Source organism: Littorina saxatilis, linkage group LG15 (genome assembly GCF_037325665.1).
Source record: "Littorina saxatilis isolate snail1 linkage group LG15, US_GU_Lsax_2.0, whole genome shotgun sequence".
Taxonomy (NCBI): Eukaryota; Metazoa; Mollusca; class Gastropoda; order Littorinimorpha; family Littorinidae; genus Littorina; species Littorina saxatilis.
The window spans coordinates 37,046,273-37,070,122 of record NC_090259.1 but is presented as its reverse complement, the minus strand read 5'-3'; the positions used below and the strand labels follow the sequence as shown (position 1 = coordinate 37,070,122).

General features: G+C 42.6%; 1 protein-coding gene across 3 annotated transcripts in view; it reads left to right on the top strand.

Annotated features, from left to right (window-relative positions):
* Positions 1-13,828, top strand: part of LOC138949231 (hormone receptor 4-like) — a 20,465-nt gene extending 6,637 nt beyond the window's left edge. The window contains exons 1-6 of one of the 3 annotated variants that reach the window (XM_070321003.1): positions 71-573; positions 4,508-5,514; positions 6,044-6,192; positions 6,710-6,771; positions 7,287-8,328; positions 8,596-13,828. In XM_070321003.1, coding sequence (XP_070177104.1) covers positions 4,508-5,514; positions 6,044-6,192; positions 6,710-6,771; positions 7,287-8,328; positions 8,596-8,795 — 2,460 coding nt within the window. In that variant the 5' untranslated portion in view covers positions 71-573 and the 3' untranslated portion in view covers positions 8,796-13,828. Of the gene's footprint in view, positions 1-70; positions 631-4,507; positions 5,515-6,043; positions 6,193-6,709; positions 6,772-7,286; positions 8,329-8,595 lie in introns of those variants that run through there. The other 2 variants (XM_070321001.1, XM_070321002.1) reach the window with 2 other exon arrangements.
* Positions 13,829-23,850: the final 10,022 nt, after the last annotated feature.

The following is a 23,850-nucleotide window of genomic DNA, read 5'->3' as shown; positions in this document are numbered from 1 at the left end:
TTAAAGTATACTTTTTCTTCTTCTTTTTATTTGGTAATTGAACAGTGCCATTTGGAGCAAAACAGCCACATGTTGGAATGACTTAATTGTCAACATTTCTTTGGATCAAATGATCATAGAAAAGCAATTATACGAAATTTGAAAAGAAAAACAGAACAAACCACAGGAGTGTCGGCACCATTTATTTTTCTGGATCGCGCGCGCGTCCATTGACTGGCATTAGTTCTTCGCATCTAAAAATGGGACACGCCCACTCTGGCGGCTCTTCACGCACGCGCAGCCGCATTCTGTGCAGTTGCCAGGAGACACTGGCCGGTGCCATGGGGCATAAAAATACAAATAAGACTTTGTTTCTTTGTTTTTTGGTGTTGAAATTTCAAGAAAAACCAGCACGGCGACGTTTTCGAAGTGTTTCTTACCAGCACGGACTTTTCCGCCTTTCGGACGTGTGCGCTATCAGTTCAAGGTCGATGACGTAGCGGGTGATTATGGTCACGGCCAAGGGCAGTCACATTGCAAGCCGCGTGCCGCATGCTGACAGACGATCGTGAAACGTGCTGAAGTCGTCATAAGGTCGGACTAACCTGTTCACTTTTTTTCTCACATTATGCTTACACCGGACACTTTTTGGTAAGAACTGACGTTGTATTATTCGATTCTAAATCACTGAACATGTTTGCTGTTTTGGTCGCGGTAGTGTCGAACGTTTATTTCCGCCGTAGCAGACGATCGTTCTGATTTGGGTTTGTAGGCGAGTCAGTAACCCCAGTTCGCGCCCCTGCACCGGCATTTTTAAGGTCAGTGTCAAGTTCATTTCTGAACATTCCGTGGAAGCAGGTTTTTGTTTGTAGTACGAACGTTGACAGTTGCTCTTAGTATCACTATCAGCTACGTTTACATGAAGAAAAGTCGGTTGTTTGTGTTTGGCGAATGCAGTGCCTGTGGTAAACATATAGACCGTTCGTTTTTACTGGTGTCTGACCTAAATATTTTGACTTTCTGCTGAACTCTTCCGGTAGGCGCAGCAGAACTAATAGTCAGGTTTCGATGTCGATGTTGTTGATAATGGTGATGAGAGAGAGAATGTGTGTGTGTGTGTGCTGTCTCTGTCACTGTGTGTCTCTCTCTATCTCTGTGTCTTGTCATTTTCATTTTTTCTTTTATTTATGTTTATGTTGGGATAGGTAATATTACAGAATTAGCATTGGCATTTTATATCATTTTTGTTCGTGTTTGTTTGAAATTGTTCTTTTCTTGTTGTCTCCAGTTTTATGTAGTAGTTTTAGCAGGTACAGATCGTAAGACTATAGGCGTGAGCCTAAAATCTCCTTTCTTGAATAATATATAGTTTGTTTGTTCTCTCTCGATCTCTTGTTCAGTCTTCCTCAGAAACTTCCAGATTGGAGTAAGTACAATGTAGTACAATCTGTATAAATTAATACACTCAGTCTTCCTGTGTTGCATTTTTGAAGCAGATAATTTACAATGAAAAAAAATGTTTTATTTTTGTTTTATTTTTATGGTACTCACAAGGAGGTGTTAAATTATTTTATTACTGAACACTTCTGTAGGCCAAACATTTCTAACTGTGAAGTGGAGCTCTGAAATTGAGGGATGTACCTTGGTGTTGGCATTTTGGTAAACGCCTCAACTTGTTTTAAGTTGCCAAATATTTTTGCTGTCATTTCGGCAGAGCTGCCACAGTTATTTTAAAGTGATGCTGGTGACTGCCAATTTTTGTTGTTGCCATTTCAGAAAATTTGCCCCAAAAGACAGTGTCTAGCAACATTTTCTCACAGACTGGGGTCTTCAAAATGTTACAAATAAAATTTACTTAGCATACCACTGTGTCCAATGGTGGTCAGATTCAGATTGTACTATTTACCGACATATTCTTCCGCAACAATTGTGCTTCAGGGGAATGTAACTGTCGCTTCAGGTTATATACGGGAAACTCAGCGGCTGAAGGTCAGTCTGTATATGGCCAGGGGTCTCTATTTTGAAAGGCCTCGGCCAACCTATTTGGTCTTGGCAACAATGCCAGTGTGAACAGCGCTCCGCCTTTGTTTAAGAAGGGCAGGCAGTTGCCACGCTCAAGGGAAACGGCTCCCAACAGAACTGTTGAAACGCTGAACTTGGCAAAGAGGGACACGGGATGGTTAACAGTGGCGTAGGATGGCTAGTTGTGGCGTAGGCTCCCGACCTTGAGCTTTGATTAGTGTCCTTGGTTGATTGCGAACCTTCTTTGATGTTCACTGGACTGGGGCCAAAACAGACTTCTTCCTCGTGTCTTTTTGCTATAATTTCTGTCATTGGACAAGCAATGACCTCATTACTCCACTTTTTTTTTGGGGGGGGGGGGTGATTGTGCTTAGAATTATGTCACAAAGGAAAAAATGCGTCGTGGAGGTTAAGGGAAACCATTCTCCCAATGAGAGCACATAGGCAAAGGCTCCTGAGTATTCAAAAAAGCCCTGTTAAGTTTCAAGTACAAGGTCATATAGGCAAAAGTGAAACTGTATACACTGAAGTTTCAAGGGCAACATGAGATCACCTCCTGTAAGCATTGGTGTTAGACTTATATTACTCTTTGTATGGTGTAAGACTTGATGTACATTTACTTCGAGAGTTTCTTAGATCGGGTTATATTTACCCCAGTCTGGTATTTGTATTTCAAAATTCAATGCAATAAGAGCAAGACTAAAGTGGGAGGCTTGCCATTGATTGTAGAAACTAGAATGCTTTACATTAACAAAAAACTTTGACTTCAAAGGAAGGGGAAATGTAATATGTAGTTGATTTCTGCAAAGTTGCAGAAACATTTGTTTTTACTAAATTTTAATAAAAGAAACTGCAGTGCATGGTTTTTCGTTTTGAAAAAAAAAGCTATGTATTTTTCAGCAGACCATAGATCTATGTCTATGAGCAGAAAGAGCAAGAACTTGTGGTACACAATCTTGATGAATATTAGTTTTGTCTGAAAGACAGATTTAATTGCCAGTATACAAAAATTAAGTCTGAAGTGTATCCATGTCACAAATAAGGTATTAACTCGCACATGTATATATAAAAGTAATGTTGTTTTCAGTGGCCAGTGCGTTTATAAAGCGCACAGGAAAGTTATGGTAGCGGATTGTGCATCCAACCTTGCCCTTCAACCTTTGACCCGGAGACCAACGCCCTCCTCTAACAAATATCTGAAACAAATTCAAAGTTTGCCCGATAATGTCAGAAAAATGGCCCCCAGTCTTTTTTGGCCTTTCTATTCTCAGGGAAGGAAGGGATTGTCTTGTGCCTCTAAGAAGACCCTTCAGAAAAAGGCAGACGGCATGTTTGCAGAAGGGCGTGGAGCTCTGTTGAGCCAAACCAAGGAAAACATTGTTGCCCATGAAGCAAGGGCCTTTTTTCAAACATCGTCTCATCAGCCACAGGATGACCACTTGTTTGCCGGCAGCTTTTTTGCGATTGGGACAGTGTCGTTTACAGAGCGCAAACTTTGCAACTTTGTTTCTACGAGGGTTTAGGCCAGGCTTGACAAGGTAACCTTGCAAGGCCCGAACGGCATGTGTGCCCACGCCAAAGTGCCAAACAGGGCGCTAAATAATGGCAAGGTTACTACTGTTTGCTTTCCTTTTCAAGGGTAGCTTCCCCCCATCCCCTCTTTTTTGTTTCTGTGTTGCTTTTTTCTAGCTGGGAGGAAGATATTCCTGTGGTTTCCCTTTTCTTGTTTGGGTTTTTGTAGCGCCGCTCACTGCTAGCATGTTCATTTCCATCCGAGACGTCCTCGAGATCAGACGCTCTCTCCTTCTCTCTCGGTGTTCAACCTGTGGGCACGTTTTGAAGTGAACTTGAGAAAGAAGAACTTGTGTCAGATTAGTGTTAAAGTTCAGTGACTATAGGCTTCATCGACTTGATTGTTGATAGACTTCAGTGGTTGACTTGCTGTTGAGGTGTTACTTTGTGATGGGAATTCTTCTCGGATGTAACTTGACTTCATAGCTGTGTTTTTCTGTATTGGATTTATATAGATCTCCATTGTGTTTCACTTCCATTCTTTACAATGACGATCAAGGTTGGTTTCTTACGGTTTTGCATTTGCGTTATGGTAGTCTTAAACTTTAAGTGATATAGGTGCAGAGTTTCTCATTAGTACATGTTGGCGCCTTTTTATACTGTGACAGATAAGACATCTGTTGCTGTTATTCTTTTGTCTTGAGTTTGCTGGTTGACATTTAGTATAAATTTTTATTACTGATATTTGTGCGAGAATGCTCATGCCCCCACTTCACTTTAAGCTGTGATCTTCTTTAGCACTGACTGCATGCTTTCACAGATTATTTTTTTTTAATTGATGGGGGGGGGGGGGGGGGGGATTATTTTGTGTGTGTGCTTATCTCTGCCTTGCAGGGACAAATGACTTTGTTTGGAATATTGCGGATGGCAAAAAATAAAATAAAAGCTTTTAAAACTTAGACTAACATTGCAGTGCTTGGTTTGTGTGTTACAGATGACAACGTACCTGACTCACCGCTTCACCTTCGACTCTAAACACGACAAAATGACGACAGAAATGATGGAAGAGCAGGCGGTCAGTCTGTTCCAGGACCTTAAACTCAAACGCAAGCGAGTTCGTGACTTGCTGGCCGACTCGGAGTCCAATCGCTCAGTGTACTCAGAAGGCTCCGAAAATGACCAGCAGAGTGACACTAGCAGTGCAGACAGCGCCTATGTTTCTGACCGCGGCTCGGAATGCGGCGCCAGCGACAAGGGCGAAGAATCTCCCATGAAGAAGATGCGCTCAGGCACTAGCTCAGAATCGAACAACTCATTTGAAGAGCTCTCCCCGACAGAAACAGTCGAAGAGAAAAGGACGTGGTCACCCAGTGCTAGGACAGAGAAGAGCAACGCTGAAGCAGCAATGGCGGCTAACAACGCTGCGGCTGCCACCATGGCCTACATGCAGGGCTACCTCATGCCGGTGTCTGCCGGCTTTCCCTCCATGGCCAACATGGCCACCAACGGGCTCAAGTTCATCCCTATGATGGGCCTTCCCGCTCAGGGCATGTTCCCTGCCTCTCTTCACAACATGCCCGCCCCCATGTTCATCGCGGCGCCCCCAAGCGGCTACGTCCTGACGAGCGCCGAAAGCATCTCAACCCCCGTCGGCCCCATCCTTGCCTACCCCCGTTTTGACAGCTCCACCAAAGCCACCAGCAGTCACCGACAGAGCAAGGCCGCTGCCGTGCACGTCAAGTCCTCCTCCAGCCCCAAGTTCAAAGAACCCATCCTGGACGACAGTCGCTTCGAGAAGGATAACGAGTTCATCTCGCACTACACCAATGGAAAGTTCGCCTACAGCGGCCACCTGGTGGAGAACCCTCACAACAAAGGTCGTCTATCTCCGTCATCGGCGGAGCCCATGCAGGAAGATTCTGACGGGGAAGAGCCTATGGTGTGTGCCATCTGCAGCGACAAGGCCACAGGGCTTCACTACGGCATCATCACATGCGAAGGGTAAGTGGAGGATTTTGTGCAACTTCTCATGTCTGAACCATTAGTTTTGGCTTCATAAAGTGTGTCTGTTGATTTTGTCTCAGTCCAAGAACGAAAAACATTTTTCAAAAGTGTGCCTTGTCTGTTTGAAAGATTTTCTCCAGTCAAAAGCAAATTATATTCTGTGCTCAACCATCTGTTCACAAAATAGAAATAGAATCCTTTCTTTTGTAAGATGTTCCTGTGTCACTATCAGGGAAAATGTAGAAAGGTTAACTTTTTCTCCAAGAGAGAGTTTTGTGGTACTTTGTTTTTCAGATCCATACAGATTTAGAGTAATAAAACTGTCCAATAAATTAATAAGAAAAATAATTTATGCTTCAATTACCAAAAGGAGAAAATCACACACAAAAAAGCGTTTGCTGTTTCAATAACAAAAGGGAGAGAGTTATAAAAAAAAAAAGTCTGCAGTTTCAATAAGCAAATATGTGAACTATAGAATGAAATTGTTTCCAGTTTCAGTAACGAAATGAATTTGTTATGTTAACAGGTGCAAAGGTTTCTTCAAGCGCACAGTGCAGAACAAGCGCGTCTACACGTGCGTGGCCGATGGCGACTGCGAAATCAACAAGGTGCAGAGAAATCGCTGCCAGTATTGCCGCTTCAAGAAGTGCCTTCAGATGGGAATGGTTTTGGCAGGTAAGGTTATCTTGCTTTTCATTGTGTGTGTGTGTGTGTGTGAGTGTATGTGTGTGTCTCTTGTCTGTGTGTGTGAGTGTGTGTGTGTGGGAGGGTTGGTTTCTGTGGCTGTAATTGCACGTGTGAGAGAGAGAGATAATTCAGAAGTGAATTGGAGGGTGTGGTGAACATTTCATTCTGATTTACTCAAACTTTTTGCGCAAAGACATCTTTCAAGATAGGACTTGCTTCCAGGCAAGGAAACAAGCTGTTCCAGAAAATGGGAGATACACGTGAAAGATAAAAGTGGAGAGTGGAATGCCATTCATGTGGTTGTCAAAACATTCTCCTTTAATGAATTGGCTTATCTCGCCTCGACACCCTCCTTCCCCCACCCTCACCTCCCCATCCCTTCCAAATCTACAAACACTCGCAAACATTCACACTATAGATCTACAGTGAAAGATGAATGATAACCAAAGGCTGTGTGTAGATGTGTAAAAGCACTCGTTCTAATGAGATTTCCTTGTTTTTTCAGCCGTACGAGAAGACAGAATGCCTGGGGGAAGAAACTCGGGCGCAGTGTACAACCTCTATAAGGTAAGCAGTGGATCAAATGCCACAGGCATTCTGCCAGTGTGTCTGGCGGAATTCAGTTACAACCCACGAGGCAAATAATGATTAAAAGACAGAAAGAGAACTGATAACACAGTCTGCCACATTAGATTCAAGATAAGAAAGACCAATGCATGACTGTCTTGATCCCTCGAGACATTTCTTGCAAAAGGACTTACAACTAAATGAATTAAATACCAAACGTAAACGTCAACAGAATTTGCTGATCTTAGACCTGCTGTTTAGTTGATTGAAAATAGTAGGCAATCAGTGGGACATTGATTGATGGATTAAAAAAAAGAGCAAATAACTTTTTACTTGTTGCTACTGCAGTAATGTTGACCCTGCCTGCCATTTGACTGAATAGAACTACGCAGATTGAAGACAACTTTGTCTGCCCCACTAGGTGAAAAACAAGTGAAAAGGGAGAAGTGTATTCAATGCAAATGAAGAAAAAAAAGAGCCAATTTTAAGATTTTTTTTCCCCCTCTCTCTATCAGGTGAAATACAAAAAGCACAAGCGACGCGAATCAGCGGAGAAAGCCCTGAAGCACCACCTTGTACAGCAAGGCAACAAGATGGACCCCGCCAGGGGATGCCCGCCTTCCGGCTACGTGCTCCCAGACTTCCACCGTGACCCCTCCTCCCCCCTCCGAGCCCAGCGGCCGTCCCAGCCCATGCACCCCCACATGTCCCCCTTCGCCCACATCCCCTCCCACTACGGCAGCCCCACGATGGGCAACCTCAAGCTGCATCGGGCCCATTCCGACAGCCACAGCGAGGCCGACACCGGCATCGAAGCCGACAGGGACAGCCTGTACAGCACCTCCTCCGTGAGCGAGGCTTCTCCTGCCACCCCAATGATGTACACTGGTGCGGCCATGCGCGACGCCCCGGCCATGTACTCGCCCTACACCACGGCCGCCCACGTGTCGCCCTACTCCATGACCCAGCCCATGATGTCCCCGGCCAGCGTCAACTCGACGGTGTCTCACTCTGTCCTGGTGCCGGAGCCGACACGCAAGGACTCGCTGCTGTGCATCGCAGAGGACTACAAGATCGAGCAGTTCACGGGCAGTGAGCAGAACGTGGCGGAGGCCCTGTGCAAGGTGGGCGACGACATCGTCATGAAGCTGGTGCAGTGGATGCGACACTTGCCCTTCCACGCCGAGATCCCCCTGAGTCTCCAGACCAAGATCCTCACCTCCAAGTGGCACGAGCTACTGCTGCTCATCATGACCGCCTACGGGCCCATCTCGGGCCGCCACAGCCACAAACACTCCCACTCCTCCTCCTCGCCATCCTATTGCCCACACTCCCCCCAGCCCCCGGCCAGCTTCGCCGAGATGTACCAGCACCACATGGTGCGCATGCAGCAGTACCTGGACAATACCTTCGGCAAGTTCTTCACCATGGAGCAGCTGAACAAGGAGATCGGCGGCGTCATGGAGCAGATCACCAAGATCATCCTGCAGTTCACCCAGCTGGGCATCACCCGCAAGGAGCTGGCTGCCCTCCAGGTCATCCTCCTGTTGTCATCAGGTCAGTTCTTTTCTGTGCTTGCTGCTGAATGTTTTATGCCTCACATTTATGCCTTGATTTGGGCAAAGTCAGCAATCAAGGTTTCTTTTCGTCTGTTGGTCGACGAGTCGAGAAACTATTCATGAAACAAATTGTAATCAAGGTTTCTTTTTGTCTGTTGATAGACGAGTCAAGAAACTATTCATGAAACAAATTGTAATCAAGGTTTAGTCAAGAAACTATTCATGAAACAAATTGTAATCAAGGTTTCTTTTTGTCTGTTGACAGATGAGTCCCAAAAGGACCCCACCACGCAGAGAATCGTGCGCACGTACCAACAGGCCCTGCGCCACTACATCCTAGAAAGATTCCCGTCCGAGGCCAACCGCTTTGGCGACCTGCTGGCTCAGCTGCCCGAGATTCGCGCCGCCTCCCGTCATCTGCTGCGCAGCAAGATGATCTACATCCCCTTCCTGATCAATTCCTAAACAGTTGGGTATTCGAGGGAGGGAACTGTTGAGCAGTTTGGGAACAAGACAGTAACGCAACTGCAAGAGACTGAACTGTTGAACAGTTTGGGAACAAGACAGTATTGGGACTGAAAGAGACTTAACTGTTGAATTGTTTTGGAACAAGACACTGAACTGTTCGACAGTTTATGGGAACACGGCAGAATAGGGATGGAGAGAAACGAAACTGTTGAACAGTTTTGAAGTAAGACAGTGCAGAGGTTGACAGAGTCTGTATGTATGGTTCTTCAATGAGACTTGAGGAATAACAAGAACAGATTTGACTGGAGAGGAACAGACACATTAAAGTGTTGGTAGTGTAGTGTTATAAAAAGTGGAGAAGGAGAGGTATTGTTCTTGAGCTTTCAAGCAGCTGTGATGGTTATTTGCAAGTCTTTCCCTTTAATACAAAGACAAAAATATTGAAGACTATTGTCGTCGTTGTTTACTGTTGTTACAAGACAAAAAAGTGACTTGAAATTTGATGTTGTTTGTTAAAACACAAAACTTGGCCTGCACAATGTTGCAAGACATTTTTTTTTTCTCTCAAAGATTCGTTGTGTTCATTGTGACTGAATCCTCTGACAGTGATGGTCTTGTTGAACGGTCGTCAGAATTCTTCTTATACTCAAAAAGACAATTTCTAGAAGATTCTTGACAAAGTGAGTGCCTATACTTTGACAGAAAAGAGTTGATGTACATTACCATGGGCTTTTTGTTCATAAATTAATCACTGAATGGCATTTGCGCGACTACGAACATATACTCATTATACATAATTAGTTGAATGGTGCCTTTATTCTATGCCGATTGGGAAGAATAAGACATTGGGTAAAAACTTGGGGACCGTGATCACATGTGTGGGTTCCAGAAGCGGGAAAAGAATGCTGTGATGGTTTCAAAACATTCTCTTGTACAAAATGAAAAGCTCACACGTTGACAAAGTGCTGTCATGTTTGTATTACTCATTCGTCAAGCAAAGTGTTACATCTGATTGTTATGTTTCTCTATCTCGATGTACCTTGAATTGTGTGAACAACTTTTTTATCTTGACTCATTCTCCGTGGCAAAGTGTTACGTTTGGTTGTCTTATGTTTCTCTGTCTCGATGTCCCTTCAATTGTGTGAACAACTTTATCTTGACTCATTCTCCGTGGCAAAGTGTTACGTTTGGTTGTCTTATGTTTCTCTGTCTCGATGTCCCTTCAATTGTGTGAACAACTTCATCTTGACTCATTCTCCGTGGCAAAGTGTTATGTTTGGTTGTCTTATGTTTCTCTGTCTCGATGTCCCTTCAATTGTGTGAACAACTTTTTTATCTTGACTCATTCTCCGTGGCAAAGTGTTACGTTTGGTTGTCTTATGTTTCTCTGTCTCGATGTCCCTTCAATTGTGTGAACAACTTTTTTGACATTACTCAATTCGTCATGGCAAAGTGTTACAAGTAGTTGTCTTGTTTTGTTTCTCTATCTCAATGTTACTTAAATTGTGTGAACAACTTTAACAGTATGGCAAAGTGTTACAAGTCTTTTGTTTTGTTTTGTTTCTCTATCTCAATGTTACTTAAATTGTGTGAACAACTTTAACAGTATGGCAAAGTGTTACAAGTAGTTGTCTTTTGTTTTGTTTCGCTATCTCAATGTCCTTTGAATTGTGAGAACAAATTGTTCTTGTTATGTTTGAAGTGATTGGGGCGGCTTATGCATGGGTGCAACTCTTCCGTCTAGGACAGAATTTCCGTGTTTCTCAGGAGGCTGCAGACGGAAAATCCGTTTTTTTTGAAAATTCTGGTGTTTGGGTGGGGGGTTGCTTGAGAGGTCAAGCCACCTTTGACCATGTCTGATAGGGACGGTTGTGTAAAGGTGCCAAGGTTGTAGAGGGGGGGGGGGAAGGATGTCGTGTCATACTGGTGAATGTGGCATCTTAAGTGCTGTGTACCCCCCGTGGGTTAGGGGGAAGAATTTACCCGATGCTCCCCAGCGACTAACGGATTCTGTTTCTCCTTTTACCCTTGTTAAGTGTTTCTTGTATAGAATATAGTCAATTTTTGTAAAGATTTTAGTCAAGCAGTATGTAAGAAATGTTAAGTCCTTTGTACTACGTTGCAAGCCCCTGGAGCAAATTTTTGATTAGTGCTTTTGTGAACAAGAAACAATTGACAAGTGGCTCTATCCCATCTCCCCCCTTCCCCCCGTCGCAATATAACCTTCGTGGTTGAAATCGACGTAAAACACCAAATAAAGAAAGAAAGTGCTGTGTATATTTAGCCTGTATGTTATGTAGACCTGGTTTGTTTACTTCAGTCAGTTTTACTCTCAGTAGCTTTAGGTCTGGTATTACTTAGGCAAAGTTTGATTTACAAGAAATTATTCATCAGAAATTCTAGCTCACAGAAAGCATTCAGGGTGCTGATTTTTGTTATGCAAGTAGAGGAATAGTTTTCTCCCATGTAAAAAAAAAAAAAGAAAAAAAAAGCCTGGCTAGATCCGAGATGGTGAGCTGAACTCTTTTCATCAGTAGTTGAATTCAGGATGGTCTCACTTGCACAAAATCACCCCTACAAAATATTCTACATTCCCTTCTGTAGTTGATTAGATTTTGCAGTCATTGTTGTTGATTTGCAATTTTATATTTCTTTCTCATATTTTGCATCAGACAAGATTAACAGTATTAAGACAAGTGAGCTTCCTCTTCTCACTTGAGACTTAGTTTAGCAGTGAAACTCAAAACTGAACAAATTGCAGGAAAGGGACACATTTTTGGTGATGTCTGGAAGCAATGCATCCTTTTATCTATATGAAACTGTCATTGTCTGTGCTTTAGAGTTGTGTGTATGTTTTAGATCTAAATTTCTTCATTATTTGTTTTTTGTGTGGAGTCTTCTTTGTTCCTTGTTGGCAACTTTGTGCAAAAAATATTTTGATCAGATCTCAAGCCTTTGTGCACGTGTTAAAAATGACATCAAGTTCCTTGGTTTTGTAATGTGTATTCGTTTTTAAATTAATGTGTTTAGTGTGTATATTTATTTATTACAATTAGCTCTCTCTGTAACTAAAAAGCAGCTATTGGGGATTTTGTGAGAGGGAATAAAAAAAGAGGTGAAATTTATAGCTATTTACGAAAACTGAAGTAAAGAAAAACATGTTAAATTTTTGTCTTACTTTACAATTTCAGGTGGCTGTATGTCGGTGATGTTCTGTTGAATTTACCTCAACTGTTCAGGCACATGCATATATGGGACTGATAAATGCAGGAGTTTCAGAACATAAACAAGTTTAGGGAAGGGGGGGGGGGGGGGTCTTTCTTTTTCCTAATTGGTATAGATTATTAACATGCAAATTGAGTGTTGTCTAAGGATCTGTGATACTTTGTGACTATGAACTTAGGGATTAGTTTTGTAAACATATGTTTGTGTGTGCAGCAGTCTATTTAAACGCAGCTTTGCTTTATTTAAGGTAGCTATTCTATTTTGTTGGGAATGAGGTTGGGATAGCAAGGGGGGGGTGGAAGGGTTGTAGATTCTTTCAGTGGAAAAAAGGATTGATGTCTCTAACTACGCCCCCGCGGGTTAGGGGGAAGAATTTACCCGATGCTCCCCAGCATGTCGTAAGAGGCGACTAACGGATTCTGTTTCTCCTTTTACCCTCGTTAAGTGTTTCTTGTATAGAATATAGTCAATGTTTGTAAAGATTTTAGTCAAGCAGTATGTAAGAAATGTTAAGTCCTTTGTACTGGAAACTTGCATTCTCCCAGTAAGGTAATATATTGTACTACATTGCAAGCCCCTGGAGCAATTTTTTGATTAGTGCTTTTGTGAACAAGAAACAATTAACAAGTGGCTCTATCCCATCTCCCCCCCTTTCCCCGTCGCGATATAACCTTCGTGGTTGAAAACAACGTTAAACACCAAATAAAGAAAGAAAGAAAGATGTCTCTAACTAGATCTTCCAGAGAATCGTAGGCATGTCAGTAACCTGTCTACATCTTGCAAGGATTTTGTTGAGATAACCCACACAGAAAATTGATGTGTGTATATGTATGCTACCACAGAATGAATACATTGCACTACAATATTGTGCTGTTTCATGAAAGAATGTGTTCAAAACATCTTGTTATTCTGCACGTGTGGATAATGTGATATTAAAGCACTGGCGGCTTTTGAAGTTGAGTGAAAGAGGTTTGGGGTAACGGTTTTAATCTTTTCTTTTGGGGGGAGGGTGGGGTGGAGGGAACAAGTAAATTTCGTTCATACACCTGCAACTTGTACACATATACTCTTCAAAACAAGTTTAGGACAGGTCAAGAAAATGTATATAATCTTTAAAAAATGTGTAGGTGTTGCTGTAGAGACATTTTTGGAAGAGTTTTATTGGGCCATGCTATAAACACCTGGAAATTTCTGCTTTTTTTTAAGAAAAGGTGGCGGGTTTCAAAGTCCTATGAAACTAACGCAAAACATGCCAGGGCAAAAACTTGTGATGCATGTGCTACATCAGGGTCCTGGTTGAGAACTATTCTCACCAGTTTGTGTTAAAGCTGATATATTGACAAAATGATGCACTGTAGCAACATGCATCAGCAAAGAAAACATTTTCTTAACTTTTTTTGAAGAGTATATATAAATACACGCACAGGCGAATGTTAATTGCTGTGAATTTCACACAAGTTTTGACGGGATGGGTGTGGCAGGGGAGGGGATTTGTATACCTTGAACATACTGTTGTACACGTATACATAGGTAAATTTTTACTGCTGTGAATTACACACAACTTTTTAGCAGTAAAGAAGCAGGCCGTTGATTGTTTATCACTTGTTATCTCAGTGAATTGGTAGTTGTGATCAGTTTTGTTGACATGTTCAGATAGATATTGTTGAAGAAAATTGTGTTAACTTGTACGTTGAAAATGATTTACACTGGTGCCGTGCTTTGTGACTGTAGGTTTTTGTGCAGCGGTATATTTATAGTCTGTTGGTGATAAAAATCGCTGGAAATAAAAACAACAGCAAAAGAAATTACAAGTGTGTTTTGATTGTGTGTGTGTGTGTGTCATGGAGAAAGAGAGTGTCTGCTTGTGTGAGTGAGAGAGCAAGAGTTTGTATTTGTGTGTTTAAGAGAGAGTGATTGTGTGTGTGTGTGTGTGCGGGCAGCTTTAATCAAATTAATGGACAGTTGTGTCCCGGGATATATTCCTAGTCGACCTCTGAGAACAGGAAATAGAATTGAAATAGGTTGTTCTCCAAAGTTAAGTGTCCCAAAGTAAAAAGATAGACACCATAGTAAAGAATTGATTGAAACCTCTTTTTCAACTCGAAAATCGAATATTTTTTCATTTCTATTCTACTAAATTATTAACAAATATCGGCTAAACTTTTCACATCATCGGGTGCGGCGCAAAACACTATCAGAACAAAACACGCCCGAAATGTTGCATGTTAAATGTCATAGAAACTTCGCATTAAACGACATGCTCATTCACAGGTTTGCACGCGCGCGCGTACACACACACACACACACACACACACAGACACTGACACACACACACACACACACATACACACACATACACATACACACACACACGCACACACACACACAAACACACACACACGCCCACACACACACACACACGCACACATAGAATATTAATATGGTGACCTGTTCATAACCACAGTATTTAGAGCAAGAAAGAAACGAATAACCAGTTTTAACACCATGACAAATAGGGTCCACGGACCCCCTAATGGGAGTTTTAGAGGGTTCTAAGATTCCAAGGTCCCAAAACCTCCTGTGTACGTATGACGCATTGTGATCTCGAATAGTGTGATATGACACACACACACACACACACACACACACACACACACACACTGACACACACACACACACACACACACACACACACACACACTGACACACACACACACACACACACTGACACACACACGCACACACAAACACACACTGACACACACACACACACACTGACACACACTGACACACACACACACAATGACACACACACACACACACGTATACAGTCACACACACACATATGTGTACACACACACACACACACACACACACACACACACACACACACACGGCACTGACGAACGATAACGGATTTTGGTGCGTCCCGGGACCCGCTCCTTATAGTTTTAGTGCGTCTCGGGACCCCCTCCGTGGATTTCTAGTTCGTGATTTCAGCGTCTAGTGCGTATAGGACGCAGGGACGCGCCCTTTGGGGAGCCCTGCTACATGAGAAGACTGTTAATCTCACCCCCCCCCCCACACACACACCACATGACTTTTTTGGGTATAATTTGAGGAGGTCAACATCCCTGTACTTTGGAACCAGACATTGTCTGGGTTCAGCGGAAAGTTAAACATCCTTTTGTTTTTCGCCGTCTTCTTGTTTGTTTGGTTTATTTTTACATTTAGTCAAGTTTTGACTAAATGTTTTAACGTAGAGGGGGAATCGAGACGAGGGTGTGGTGTATGTGTGTGTGTGACTGTGTGTGTGTTGAGCGATTCAGAGAAAACTACTGGACCGATCTTCATGAAACTTGACATGAGAGATCCTGAGTATGGTATCTCCAGATTTTTTTTCATTTTTTTGATAAACGTCTTTGATGACGTCATATCCGGCTTTTCGTGAAAGTTGAGGCGGCACTGTCACGCTCTCATTTTTCAATAAAATTGATTGAAATTTTGGCCAAGCAATTTTCGACGGAGGCCGGACTTTGGTATTACATTTCAGCTTGAAGGCTTAAAAATTAATTGATGAGTTTGGTCATTAAAAATCTGAAAATTGTAAACACAATTTTTTTTAAACGATCCAAAAACAATGTCATTATATTCTTCATCATTTTCTGATTCCAAAAACATATAAATATGTTATATTCGGATTAAAAAACAAGCTCTGACAATTAAAAATATGAAAATTATTATCAAAATTAAATTTCCGAAATCGATTTAAAAACAATTTCATCTTATTTCTGGTTGGTTCCTGATTCCAAACACATATAAATATGATATGTTTGGATTAAAAACAAGCTCAGAAAGTTAGAAAGAATAAAGATACAGAAAAGCGTGCTATCCTGCTCAGCGCAACTACTACCGCGCTAATCTGGCTTGTCAATGTCACTGCATTTGCCACGAGCGGTGGACTGACGATGCTTCGAGTATACGGTCTTGCTGCATGAGCGAAAAAACGCAGTGCGTTCAGTTCAGTCTGTGAGCTCGACAGCTTGACTGAATGTTGTATTTTCGCCTTACGCGACTAGTTGAGACCTGATTTTCTTTGATTTTTGGAGGTCTTAAAAGGGGGGTTTCAGTGGGAGCTCTCTACCATAAAATCCCTGTTCAGCGGCGAGACTTGCCGATTTCAAGACTGACATTGCTGTTTCAGATTTTCTGTTCTTTACTAAACTATCACAAAGCGGGATAATCACAGCTCGACTGCAAGGTGAAAGAACAACGATTATGAAAACCGTACTGTAACCTGTTTATTATAGTTGTCATAAAAACGCCGCACAAGATGGCGAGAAATGTGTTTTTAGATATTTTGGCGGCCATCTTGGCGGCCATCTTGGATTCTGTTGACAGCATTGACAAACCACCTCACAAATGAACTCGCTGACATCAAAAAACCCTATATTGAGGTATTACACGACTCTTTAGTCCATCTGGATCAAAAGTTATATATTGACCATCTTCAAGATGACCGTTGGGCGGCCATCTTGGATTCTGAGAATTTCCCAAAGTGCAACTTTAGGCAACCAAGCTAATTTGACTCTCCGTACCCTATAGATTACATTTCCGTCATAAAAGTTTACAGGAACAGACATTTCCAGGTTTCATACATGACATAGAAGGCTGGCTGGTAGACTAACCCTCTGTGAACTGGCCTTCCTTTTCAAAACTTCCTCCTGTTTGAGGCCTGACTTTCTCACATTTGTGGTGGTCTTAAAAATGCGGGCACCATTGTGAATAATTATGCGATCTTCAGTGAGGGAAGCGCACGTCAATGCTGACCTTTCCTGACCAGTGGGCAGGGCAAGCGTGTCCGCGTGGTTTGCGCTAATAGTAGCCGGTGGACAGTACTGGTTAAGTCGCTCCGAGTCACGTTGTGCGGACAATGACAGCAACGTGATGCTTAATTGTGTGTGTGTGTGTGTGTGTGTGACAAACGGTCATATACGTGTGTGCTCACGTGTGTGTGGATGTGTGTGTGTGTGTGTGTGCGTGCGTGTGTGTGCGTATATATATATATATATTGTGTGTGTTCGAGTGTGTGTGTGTGTGTGTGTGTGTGTGTGTGTGTGTCTGTGTCTGTGTGCGAATCTTCCTCGGTCTTGGTCATGAATTGTTGTCACTTGCTAAACAAGTCAGAAATTGCACGGTATGGCAAACACTAATTCTTTGACTTGACTTGGAGCTGTCTTTTTAAGGGGAACGTGTCGGGAGCAAATGATTTCTTCAAAACAATATACTCCATGTGCTTAGTAATGAGTACATCTCTTGTGAAGTGCACTGAAGCATATGTAAAGGTCGATGTATATATTACTATCAGTAATATATTGAGAGAATCACTCAAGCCGTCGTTGTAACTTTGGTATAAAATTGTCATTACGGGTGTTTACGGGTATTTCCGATTGCTCTTCCAGGAGCTTCTGCTCACTATGTGAACACATTTAGAAGGTATGTGAAACCGATAAAGTGGCTCCCATAGTTTCTTATCACAAATCGTTTGCATTCCTGAGAAGAAACATGTGCACACAATTTCAAATAAACAAATCAATAAAGTAAGGATCTAATGTTTTGTTCACGTTTGGCAGTCAGGACGTGGGGCGGCGACAAATGTTGAGACATCTGTATGGTAACACCCTCATTTCTTGTGTGGTTATAATAATGAATAAAATGAACTTACATGTGCTCAAATTTGGTAATGATTAAACCCGGGGCTAATGTGTAAGAACGCTTTTGCCACTTGATTGCCACTAGATTTAGGATGATTTCTTCTTGTACGGCTTCGACAACCCTGGATAATATTCCACATACATTTTGTTAGGATTATATTATGATATCATGATATTTTCTGTCCATTTTTCTACACAATAAAATGTATTATTTATCTTATGCAAGGCCAAACATGTAAAAGACGATCACATTACAAATCAAAGAGTTTTAAAATCAAGATAAAAACGATCGAAAAAAGTTATTAAGGTTTCCAGGGATGTCTGCATATTGCTTGAAGAAACCTATGCACAACATTTTAAGTGAATCTGACCCGAGTAGTAGTATCTAGTACAGTACCCCCTGAATAATGAGAAAAGGAACAAGAAACTGACCCGAGTAGTAGTATCTAGTACAGTATCCCCTGAATAATGAGAAAAGGAACAAGAAACTGACCCGAGTAGTAGTATCTAGTACAGTATCCCCTGAATAATGAGAAAAGGAACAAGAAACTGACCCGAGTAGTAGTATCTAGTACAGTATCCCCTGAATAATGAGAAAAGTAACAAGACACTGACCCGAGTAGTAGTATCTAGTACAGTACCCCCTGAATAATGAGAAAAGGAACAAGAAACTGCAGGTGAGAAAAACTAGAACAAGACAACAATAACAAGTCGCGTAAGGCGAAATTACAACATGTAGTCAAGCTGTCGAACTAACAGAATGAAACTGAACTCACTGCATTTTTACAGCAAGAGCGTATACTCGTAGCATCGTCAGTCCACCGCTCGATGCAAAGGCAAATGTAAAAATGTACACACCAGATTAGAATATAATCATCCAAAATGATTGAACATATTTCCCTTTAGTTCTCAGCAGTCACGTGACTTGTGACTGCTGAGCACTTTCTCTGTGCATGTTTTATAAGGAGAAGGCGTATGTCATACAAAAAAATTATAATTTTAATTTGTGTTGAAATCATTTCTGAATGATGTATGTTTGATACAAATTTTTTTAAAAACATGGACAATTAATCATGCCACAACCCTCGAAAATAAAATTTGACTTGATGAACACGACCATGGACCGGTTTGAACACAAGGTCTTCGCTGGACTTTATAACTGACGAAGACCTTGTGTCGAAACCGGTCCATGTTCGTCTTCCTTTTTGATTGTCCGTATTTCTGGTGAGCACATACACCTCTCCTCGGGGCGTCTGTAAAATCGTTAAGTCTGGCAGCGGGACAAAATTATGATGTGGTCGGCGCAGTGGATACTGGGACGGGGCGGTGTGAGAGCACACCGGGACAAGGAACAGGTGTTAGGACAGAAAAAGTAAACCAGAAAAAAATGACTTTTGACTCGAGCGCGCCGCCATACTTGAGTGTTGTCCGGTGTTTGCTCTCTGGCATTAGCGTAGGCTGGAATATCCTTGTTTGCGCTGCTCCTGTGTCCAGTGCCCGCATCCTGATGGTCAGTGACAAAGACTTGACCGCCTTTGTTCGGAAACTGACTGATCTGGACGTGGCTGACAATGTGGATATGAATTGTAATTCGAATTAATCATGTATTTGTACATAACTGTAGGATCATGTGGGTTATTTGTCATTGCGCGTATTTGAACACCTGCTGCTTTGGGCTAAATGCGCTTTGTTGGGGACGGGGGAGGGCTTGAGGGTGGGGGGGGGGGAGTGGAGGTAGGAGAGAGGCGGGTGAGGAGGAATACTAAGTGTGTGTGTGTGTTTTGCTTGCCTGTGTGTGTGTGTTTTGCTTGCCTGTGTGTGTGTGTGTGTGTGTGTGTGTGTGTGTATGTGTGTGTGTGTGTGTGTGTGTGTGTGTGTGTGCGTGCGCCGGGACGGACACCTGTAAACTCAGACTTATTTACTGTATCCATGTCTAACCCTCGAGTCACAAAACCCTCGTGTCACCACCGTGGCACGTAAAAGACCTCAGTCATTGTGCCAGAAGTGCAGGAGGCGAATTACACCTGAACACGCACACAACACACGTCAGATCACAAAACAAAACGTTACATTTACAAAAACCTACCATTTCTGTTTGTTTCTTCTTTAATTCTCAATTCTGGAACGTCAGCAGTCTGTCTGTTTTTGGATCACTTTTGTCGCTAGTGTGAAGCCGTAGTGTTAGAGAAGCCCGCATCTGTCTGTTTTTGGATCACTTTTGTCGCTAGTGTGAAGCCGTAGTGTTAGAGAAGCCCGCATCTGTCTGTTTTTGGATCACTTGTGTCGCTAGTGTGAAGCCGTAGTGTTAGAGAAGCCCGCATCTGTCTGTTTTTGGATCACTTGTGTCGCTAGTGTGAAGCCGTAGTGTTAGAGAAGCCCGCATCTGTCTGTTTTTGGATCACTTTTGTCGCTAGTGTGAAGCCGTAGTGTTAGAGAAGCCCGCGTCTGTCTGTTTTTGGATCACTTTTGTCGCTAGTGTGAAGCCGTAGTGTTAGAGAAGCCCGCATCTGTCTGTTTTTGGATCACTTGTGTCGCTAGTGTGAAGCCGTAGTGTTAGAGAAGCCGGCATCTGTCTGTTTTTGGATCACTTGTGTCGCTAGTGTGAAGCCGTAGTGTTAGAGAAGCCCGCATCTGTCTGTTTTTGGATCACTTGTGTCGCTAGTGTGAAGCCGTAGTGTTAGAGAAGCCCGCATCTGTCTGTTTTTGGATCACTTTTGTCGCTAGTGTGAAGCCGTAGTGTTAGAGAAGCCCGCATCTGTCTGTTTTTGGATCACTTTTGTCGCTAGTGTGAAGCCGTAGTGTTAGAGAAGCCCGCATCTGCGCGATGCGGGTATAGCTTTGTGTTCAATCGTGTCAATTAATTGTAATTAATTGTCCATCAGGAAATGCTGGTAGATACGTCACGTGTTCGTGCGGATTTTCAGCTTTTCCCTGTCGTACATACAAGGTGCATTTCCTCTGGTCAAAGCGGCGATCAAGCTACCACTCAGCAGTTTAATTTTGTTACATTTAGTCAGTTACGTTTGGACGAATCTTGCACGGCTGTTTGATTTATACTGGTGTTGTTTTGTATTGTATTGTCTTGTGGTGTAGTGTAGTGTAGTGCAGTGTAGTGTAGTGTATTTTACATTCGGATGCAATTCATTCGATGAAAAAAATACATTTAAATATAAATCTATACAACTTCATTGTATTGCACAATTGCAGTATACGTCTTTAAGATTTTCGCACACTGTATTGCGTTGGAAATCGAATGCACTTCACAGAATGAGAATTACTGCGTGTGTTGCTTTTATTTTTTTTAATTTTATTTATCTATTTTAAATATTTGAACTGTACAGCGGCTTGGAGCTATTATCGGGATCTGCGCTGTGAAAAAAAGTGACAAAACGGGCACCTGATCCACTTTATGTTTGGAGAGTGAAGGCAGTAATAACAAGAAATTCCTCCGAGGTAGGAAAAACACCCCCGTCCTTACCAGAAGTCAGAAGTCAGAAGTCAGAAGAGAGAAAGTCAGAAGTCAGAAGTCAGAAGTCAAAAGTCAAAAGTCAGAAGTCAGAAGTCAGAAGTCAAAAGTCAAAAGTCAAAAGTCAAAAGTCAGAAGTCAGAAGTCAGAAGTCAGAAGTCAGAAGTCAAAAGTCAAAAGTCAGAAGTCAGAAGTCAGAAGTCAGAAGTCAGAAGTCAGAAGTCAAAAGTCAAAAGTCAGAAGTCAGAAGTCAGAAGTCAGAAGTCAGAAGTCAGAAGTCAAAAGTCAGAAGTCAGAAGTCAAAAGTCAGAAGTCAGAAGTCAGAAGTCAGAAGTCAAAAGTCAGAAGTCAGAAGTCAGAAGTCAGAAGTCAAAAGTCAAAAGTCAGAAGTCAGAAGTCAAAAGTCAGAAGTCAGAAGTCAGAAGTCAGAAGTCAGAATGTAAACACAGGGTCCATTGCGAAAGGGTACGTCGAGGTAGAACCATTCTCACTGCCACCAACTGAGAAGGTTATTTCCCTTTGACCATTAATATGTCACTCTTAATCTTAATCCACCAATAACTCCCTAACCGTGTGTTTGACTGGTCCCAATTTTTGTAAGGACCGTCTCAGGAATGTATAGAACCTGTTCACCAAGTTTGGTGACGATCGGTCCGTTCATTCTTGAGATCTATATGCGAACACAAACACACAAACACACAAACAAACAAACACATCCAGTGAAACCTATACACACCCCTATACCGGGGGTGTAATGATAATAATGATAATAATAATATACTGGCACGGTTGGCCTAGTGGTAAGGCGTCCGCCCCGTGATCGTGGGTTCGAACCCCGGCCGGGTCATACCTAAGACTTTTAAATTGGCAATCTATAGTGGCTGCTCCGCCTGGCGTCTGGCATTATGGGGTTAGTGCTAGGACTGGTTGGTCCGGTGTCAGAATAATGTGACTGGGTGAGACATGAAGCCTGTGCTGCGACTTCTGTCTTGTGTGTGGCGCACGTTATATGTCACAGCAGCACCGCCCTGATATGGCCCTTCGTGGTCGGCTGGGCGTTAAGCAAACAAACAAACAAAAATTATACTAATAAATGACTTTTCTATAGCGCGAGTCCCATGCTCCAGGCGCTTTACAAATTAATTCTAAAACAAACCAGCACAAATTAAACGAGCATACAAAGTATACAAATAACTGGAATACAACCAAAGCACTAAACAAACTGGGCTTAGAAGGCAAAACATAGTTACACACACACACACACACACACACACACACACACACACACACACACACACACACACACACACACACACACACACGACACGCGAGCGCACACACTGACACCGACACCGACACACACACACACACACACAGTCATACCATTGACAGAGAGACCATACTGTACATGTATACAGGATAGAGAGTTCCAAAACAAAGAGAATGTGGGGAGTCTAGAGGAGGCTTAAAGTAAAGTCTTTACGAAAGGGAGATAAGTTCGTGTGACTGGCAGCCGTTTGTTGCGTTTTAGATTCAGAGGTACACAATAACGTTCTATTGCAGATACAGCGAGTGGCATTGAAATCACAAACTGACGACGAAATTGTAAAAAAAAAAAGGAAAGTGGATCACACGGGTCCCCGATAGCTCGAAAACTGGTGTGTGGTTTACGCGAGCTGAAGCCATTCAAACGAACTGTGTCATTTAATGCAATTAAAATGCTATTGCAAGGGAGATGTGATGCTGGTCACCGCTCATCAAACGTGAAAGCATTGTCTGTCTTGTGAAAGCTGGGACCCCAACCGACTGACAGTGGCATCCACGGACGGTTCAAACGCTAGTATTTACGAAAAGACCACCAATATAACTATCCCTCCCAAGGACAACATTTCGGTAATGAGCAGGAGAAAAACAACAACGCGGTGGTATTCCTGATAAAGGTCGTGTATAAGCTAATGATCGTGAATCTTATATGTCACCATGGTTACCGGCGACCCACACCTTCAAGCACGTGACCAAAAAGGTTTGAGTCGCCAAGACGAGAGATTAGTGCGTGCAAAAGCACGTGATCTTCCACGCTAATGGCTGAGCTCGCGTGGCAGTTCGCATGTTTGCGAGAACAGCCGACTCGGCGATGGTGATTGATCCTGACGTCATTAATATGGATGGGCAATATTTTGCCGAAAGGGTCTAAGTCTTGAAGCTTTGCATGATTACTGATATGCATTGGCCAGTCTCCATAGCTCGGCCCAGCGGGTACTGTGTCAGTTACGCGGTTACCGTATTTGAAATCTTATCCAAGAAGTGATAGCCATATAATCGCTTCATTAAATTAATCAACGTTATTCCCAAATGAGTCCTCATGTCGCAGGGAAAGAGTTAAAATAAAGTCGAACCTGTCCTTTTTAGGGCTAACCCTAACCCTAACCCTAATCCTAACCCCTAACTCTAACCGCCTTCGGAAAACGACCACCTGTCCAAAACGACTACCCAAAAGGGCCTCCAGCGATCTTATTTTTCTCAATAATTCACCTTCCCATGACGACCACCTGTCTGCAACGACCACTTTTGGCCGGTCGCTTGAATGGTCGTTATAGGCAGGTCCGACTGTCCCTTCGCAGACTGATTTCTTGTCTACATTCAGTAA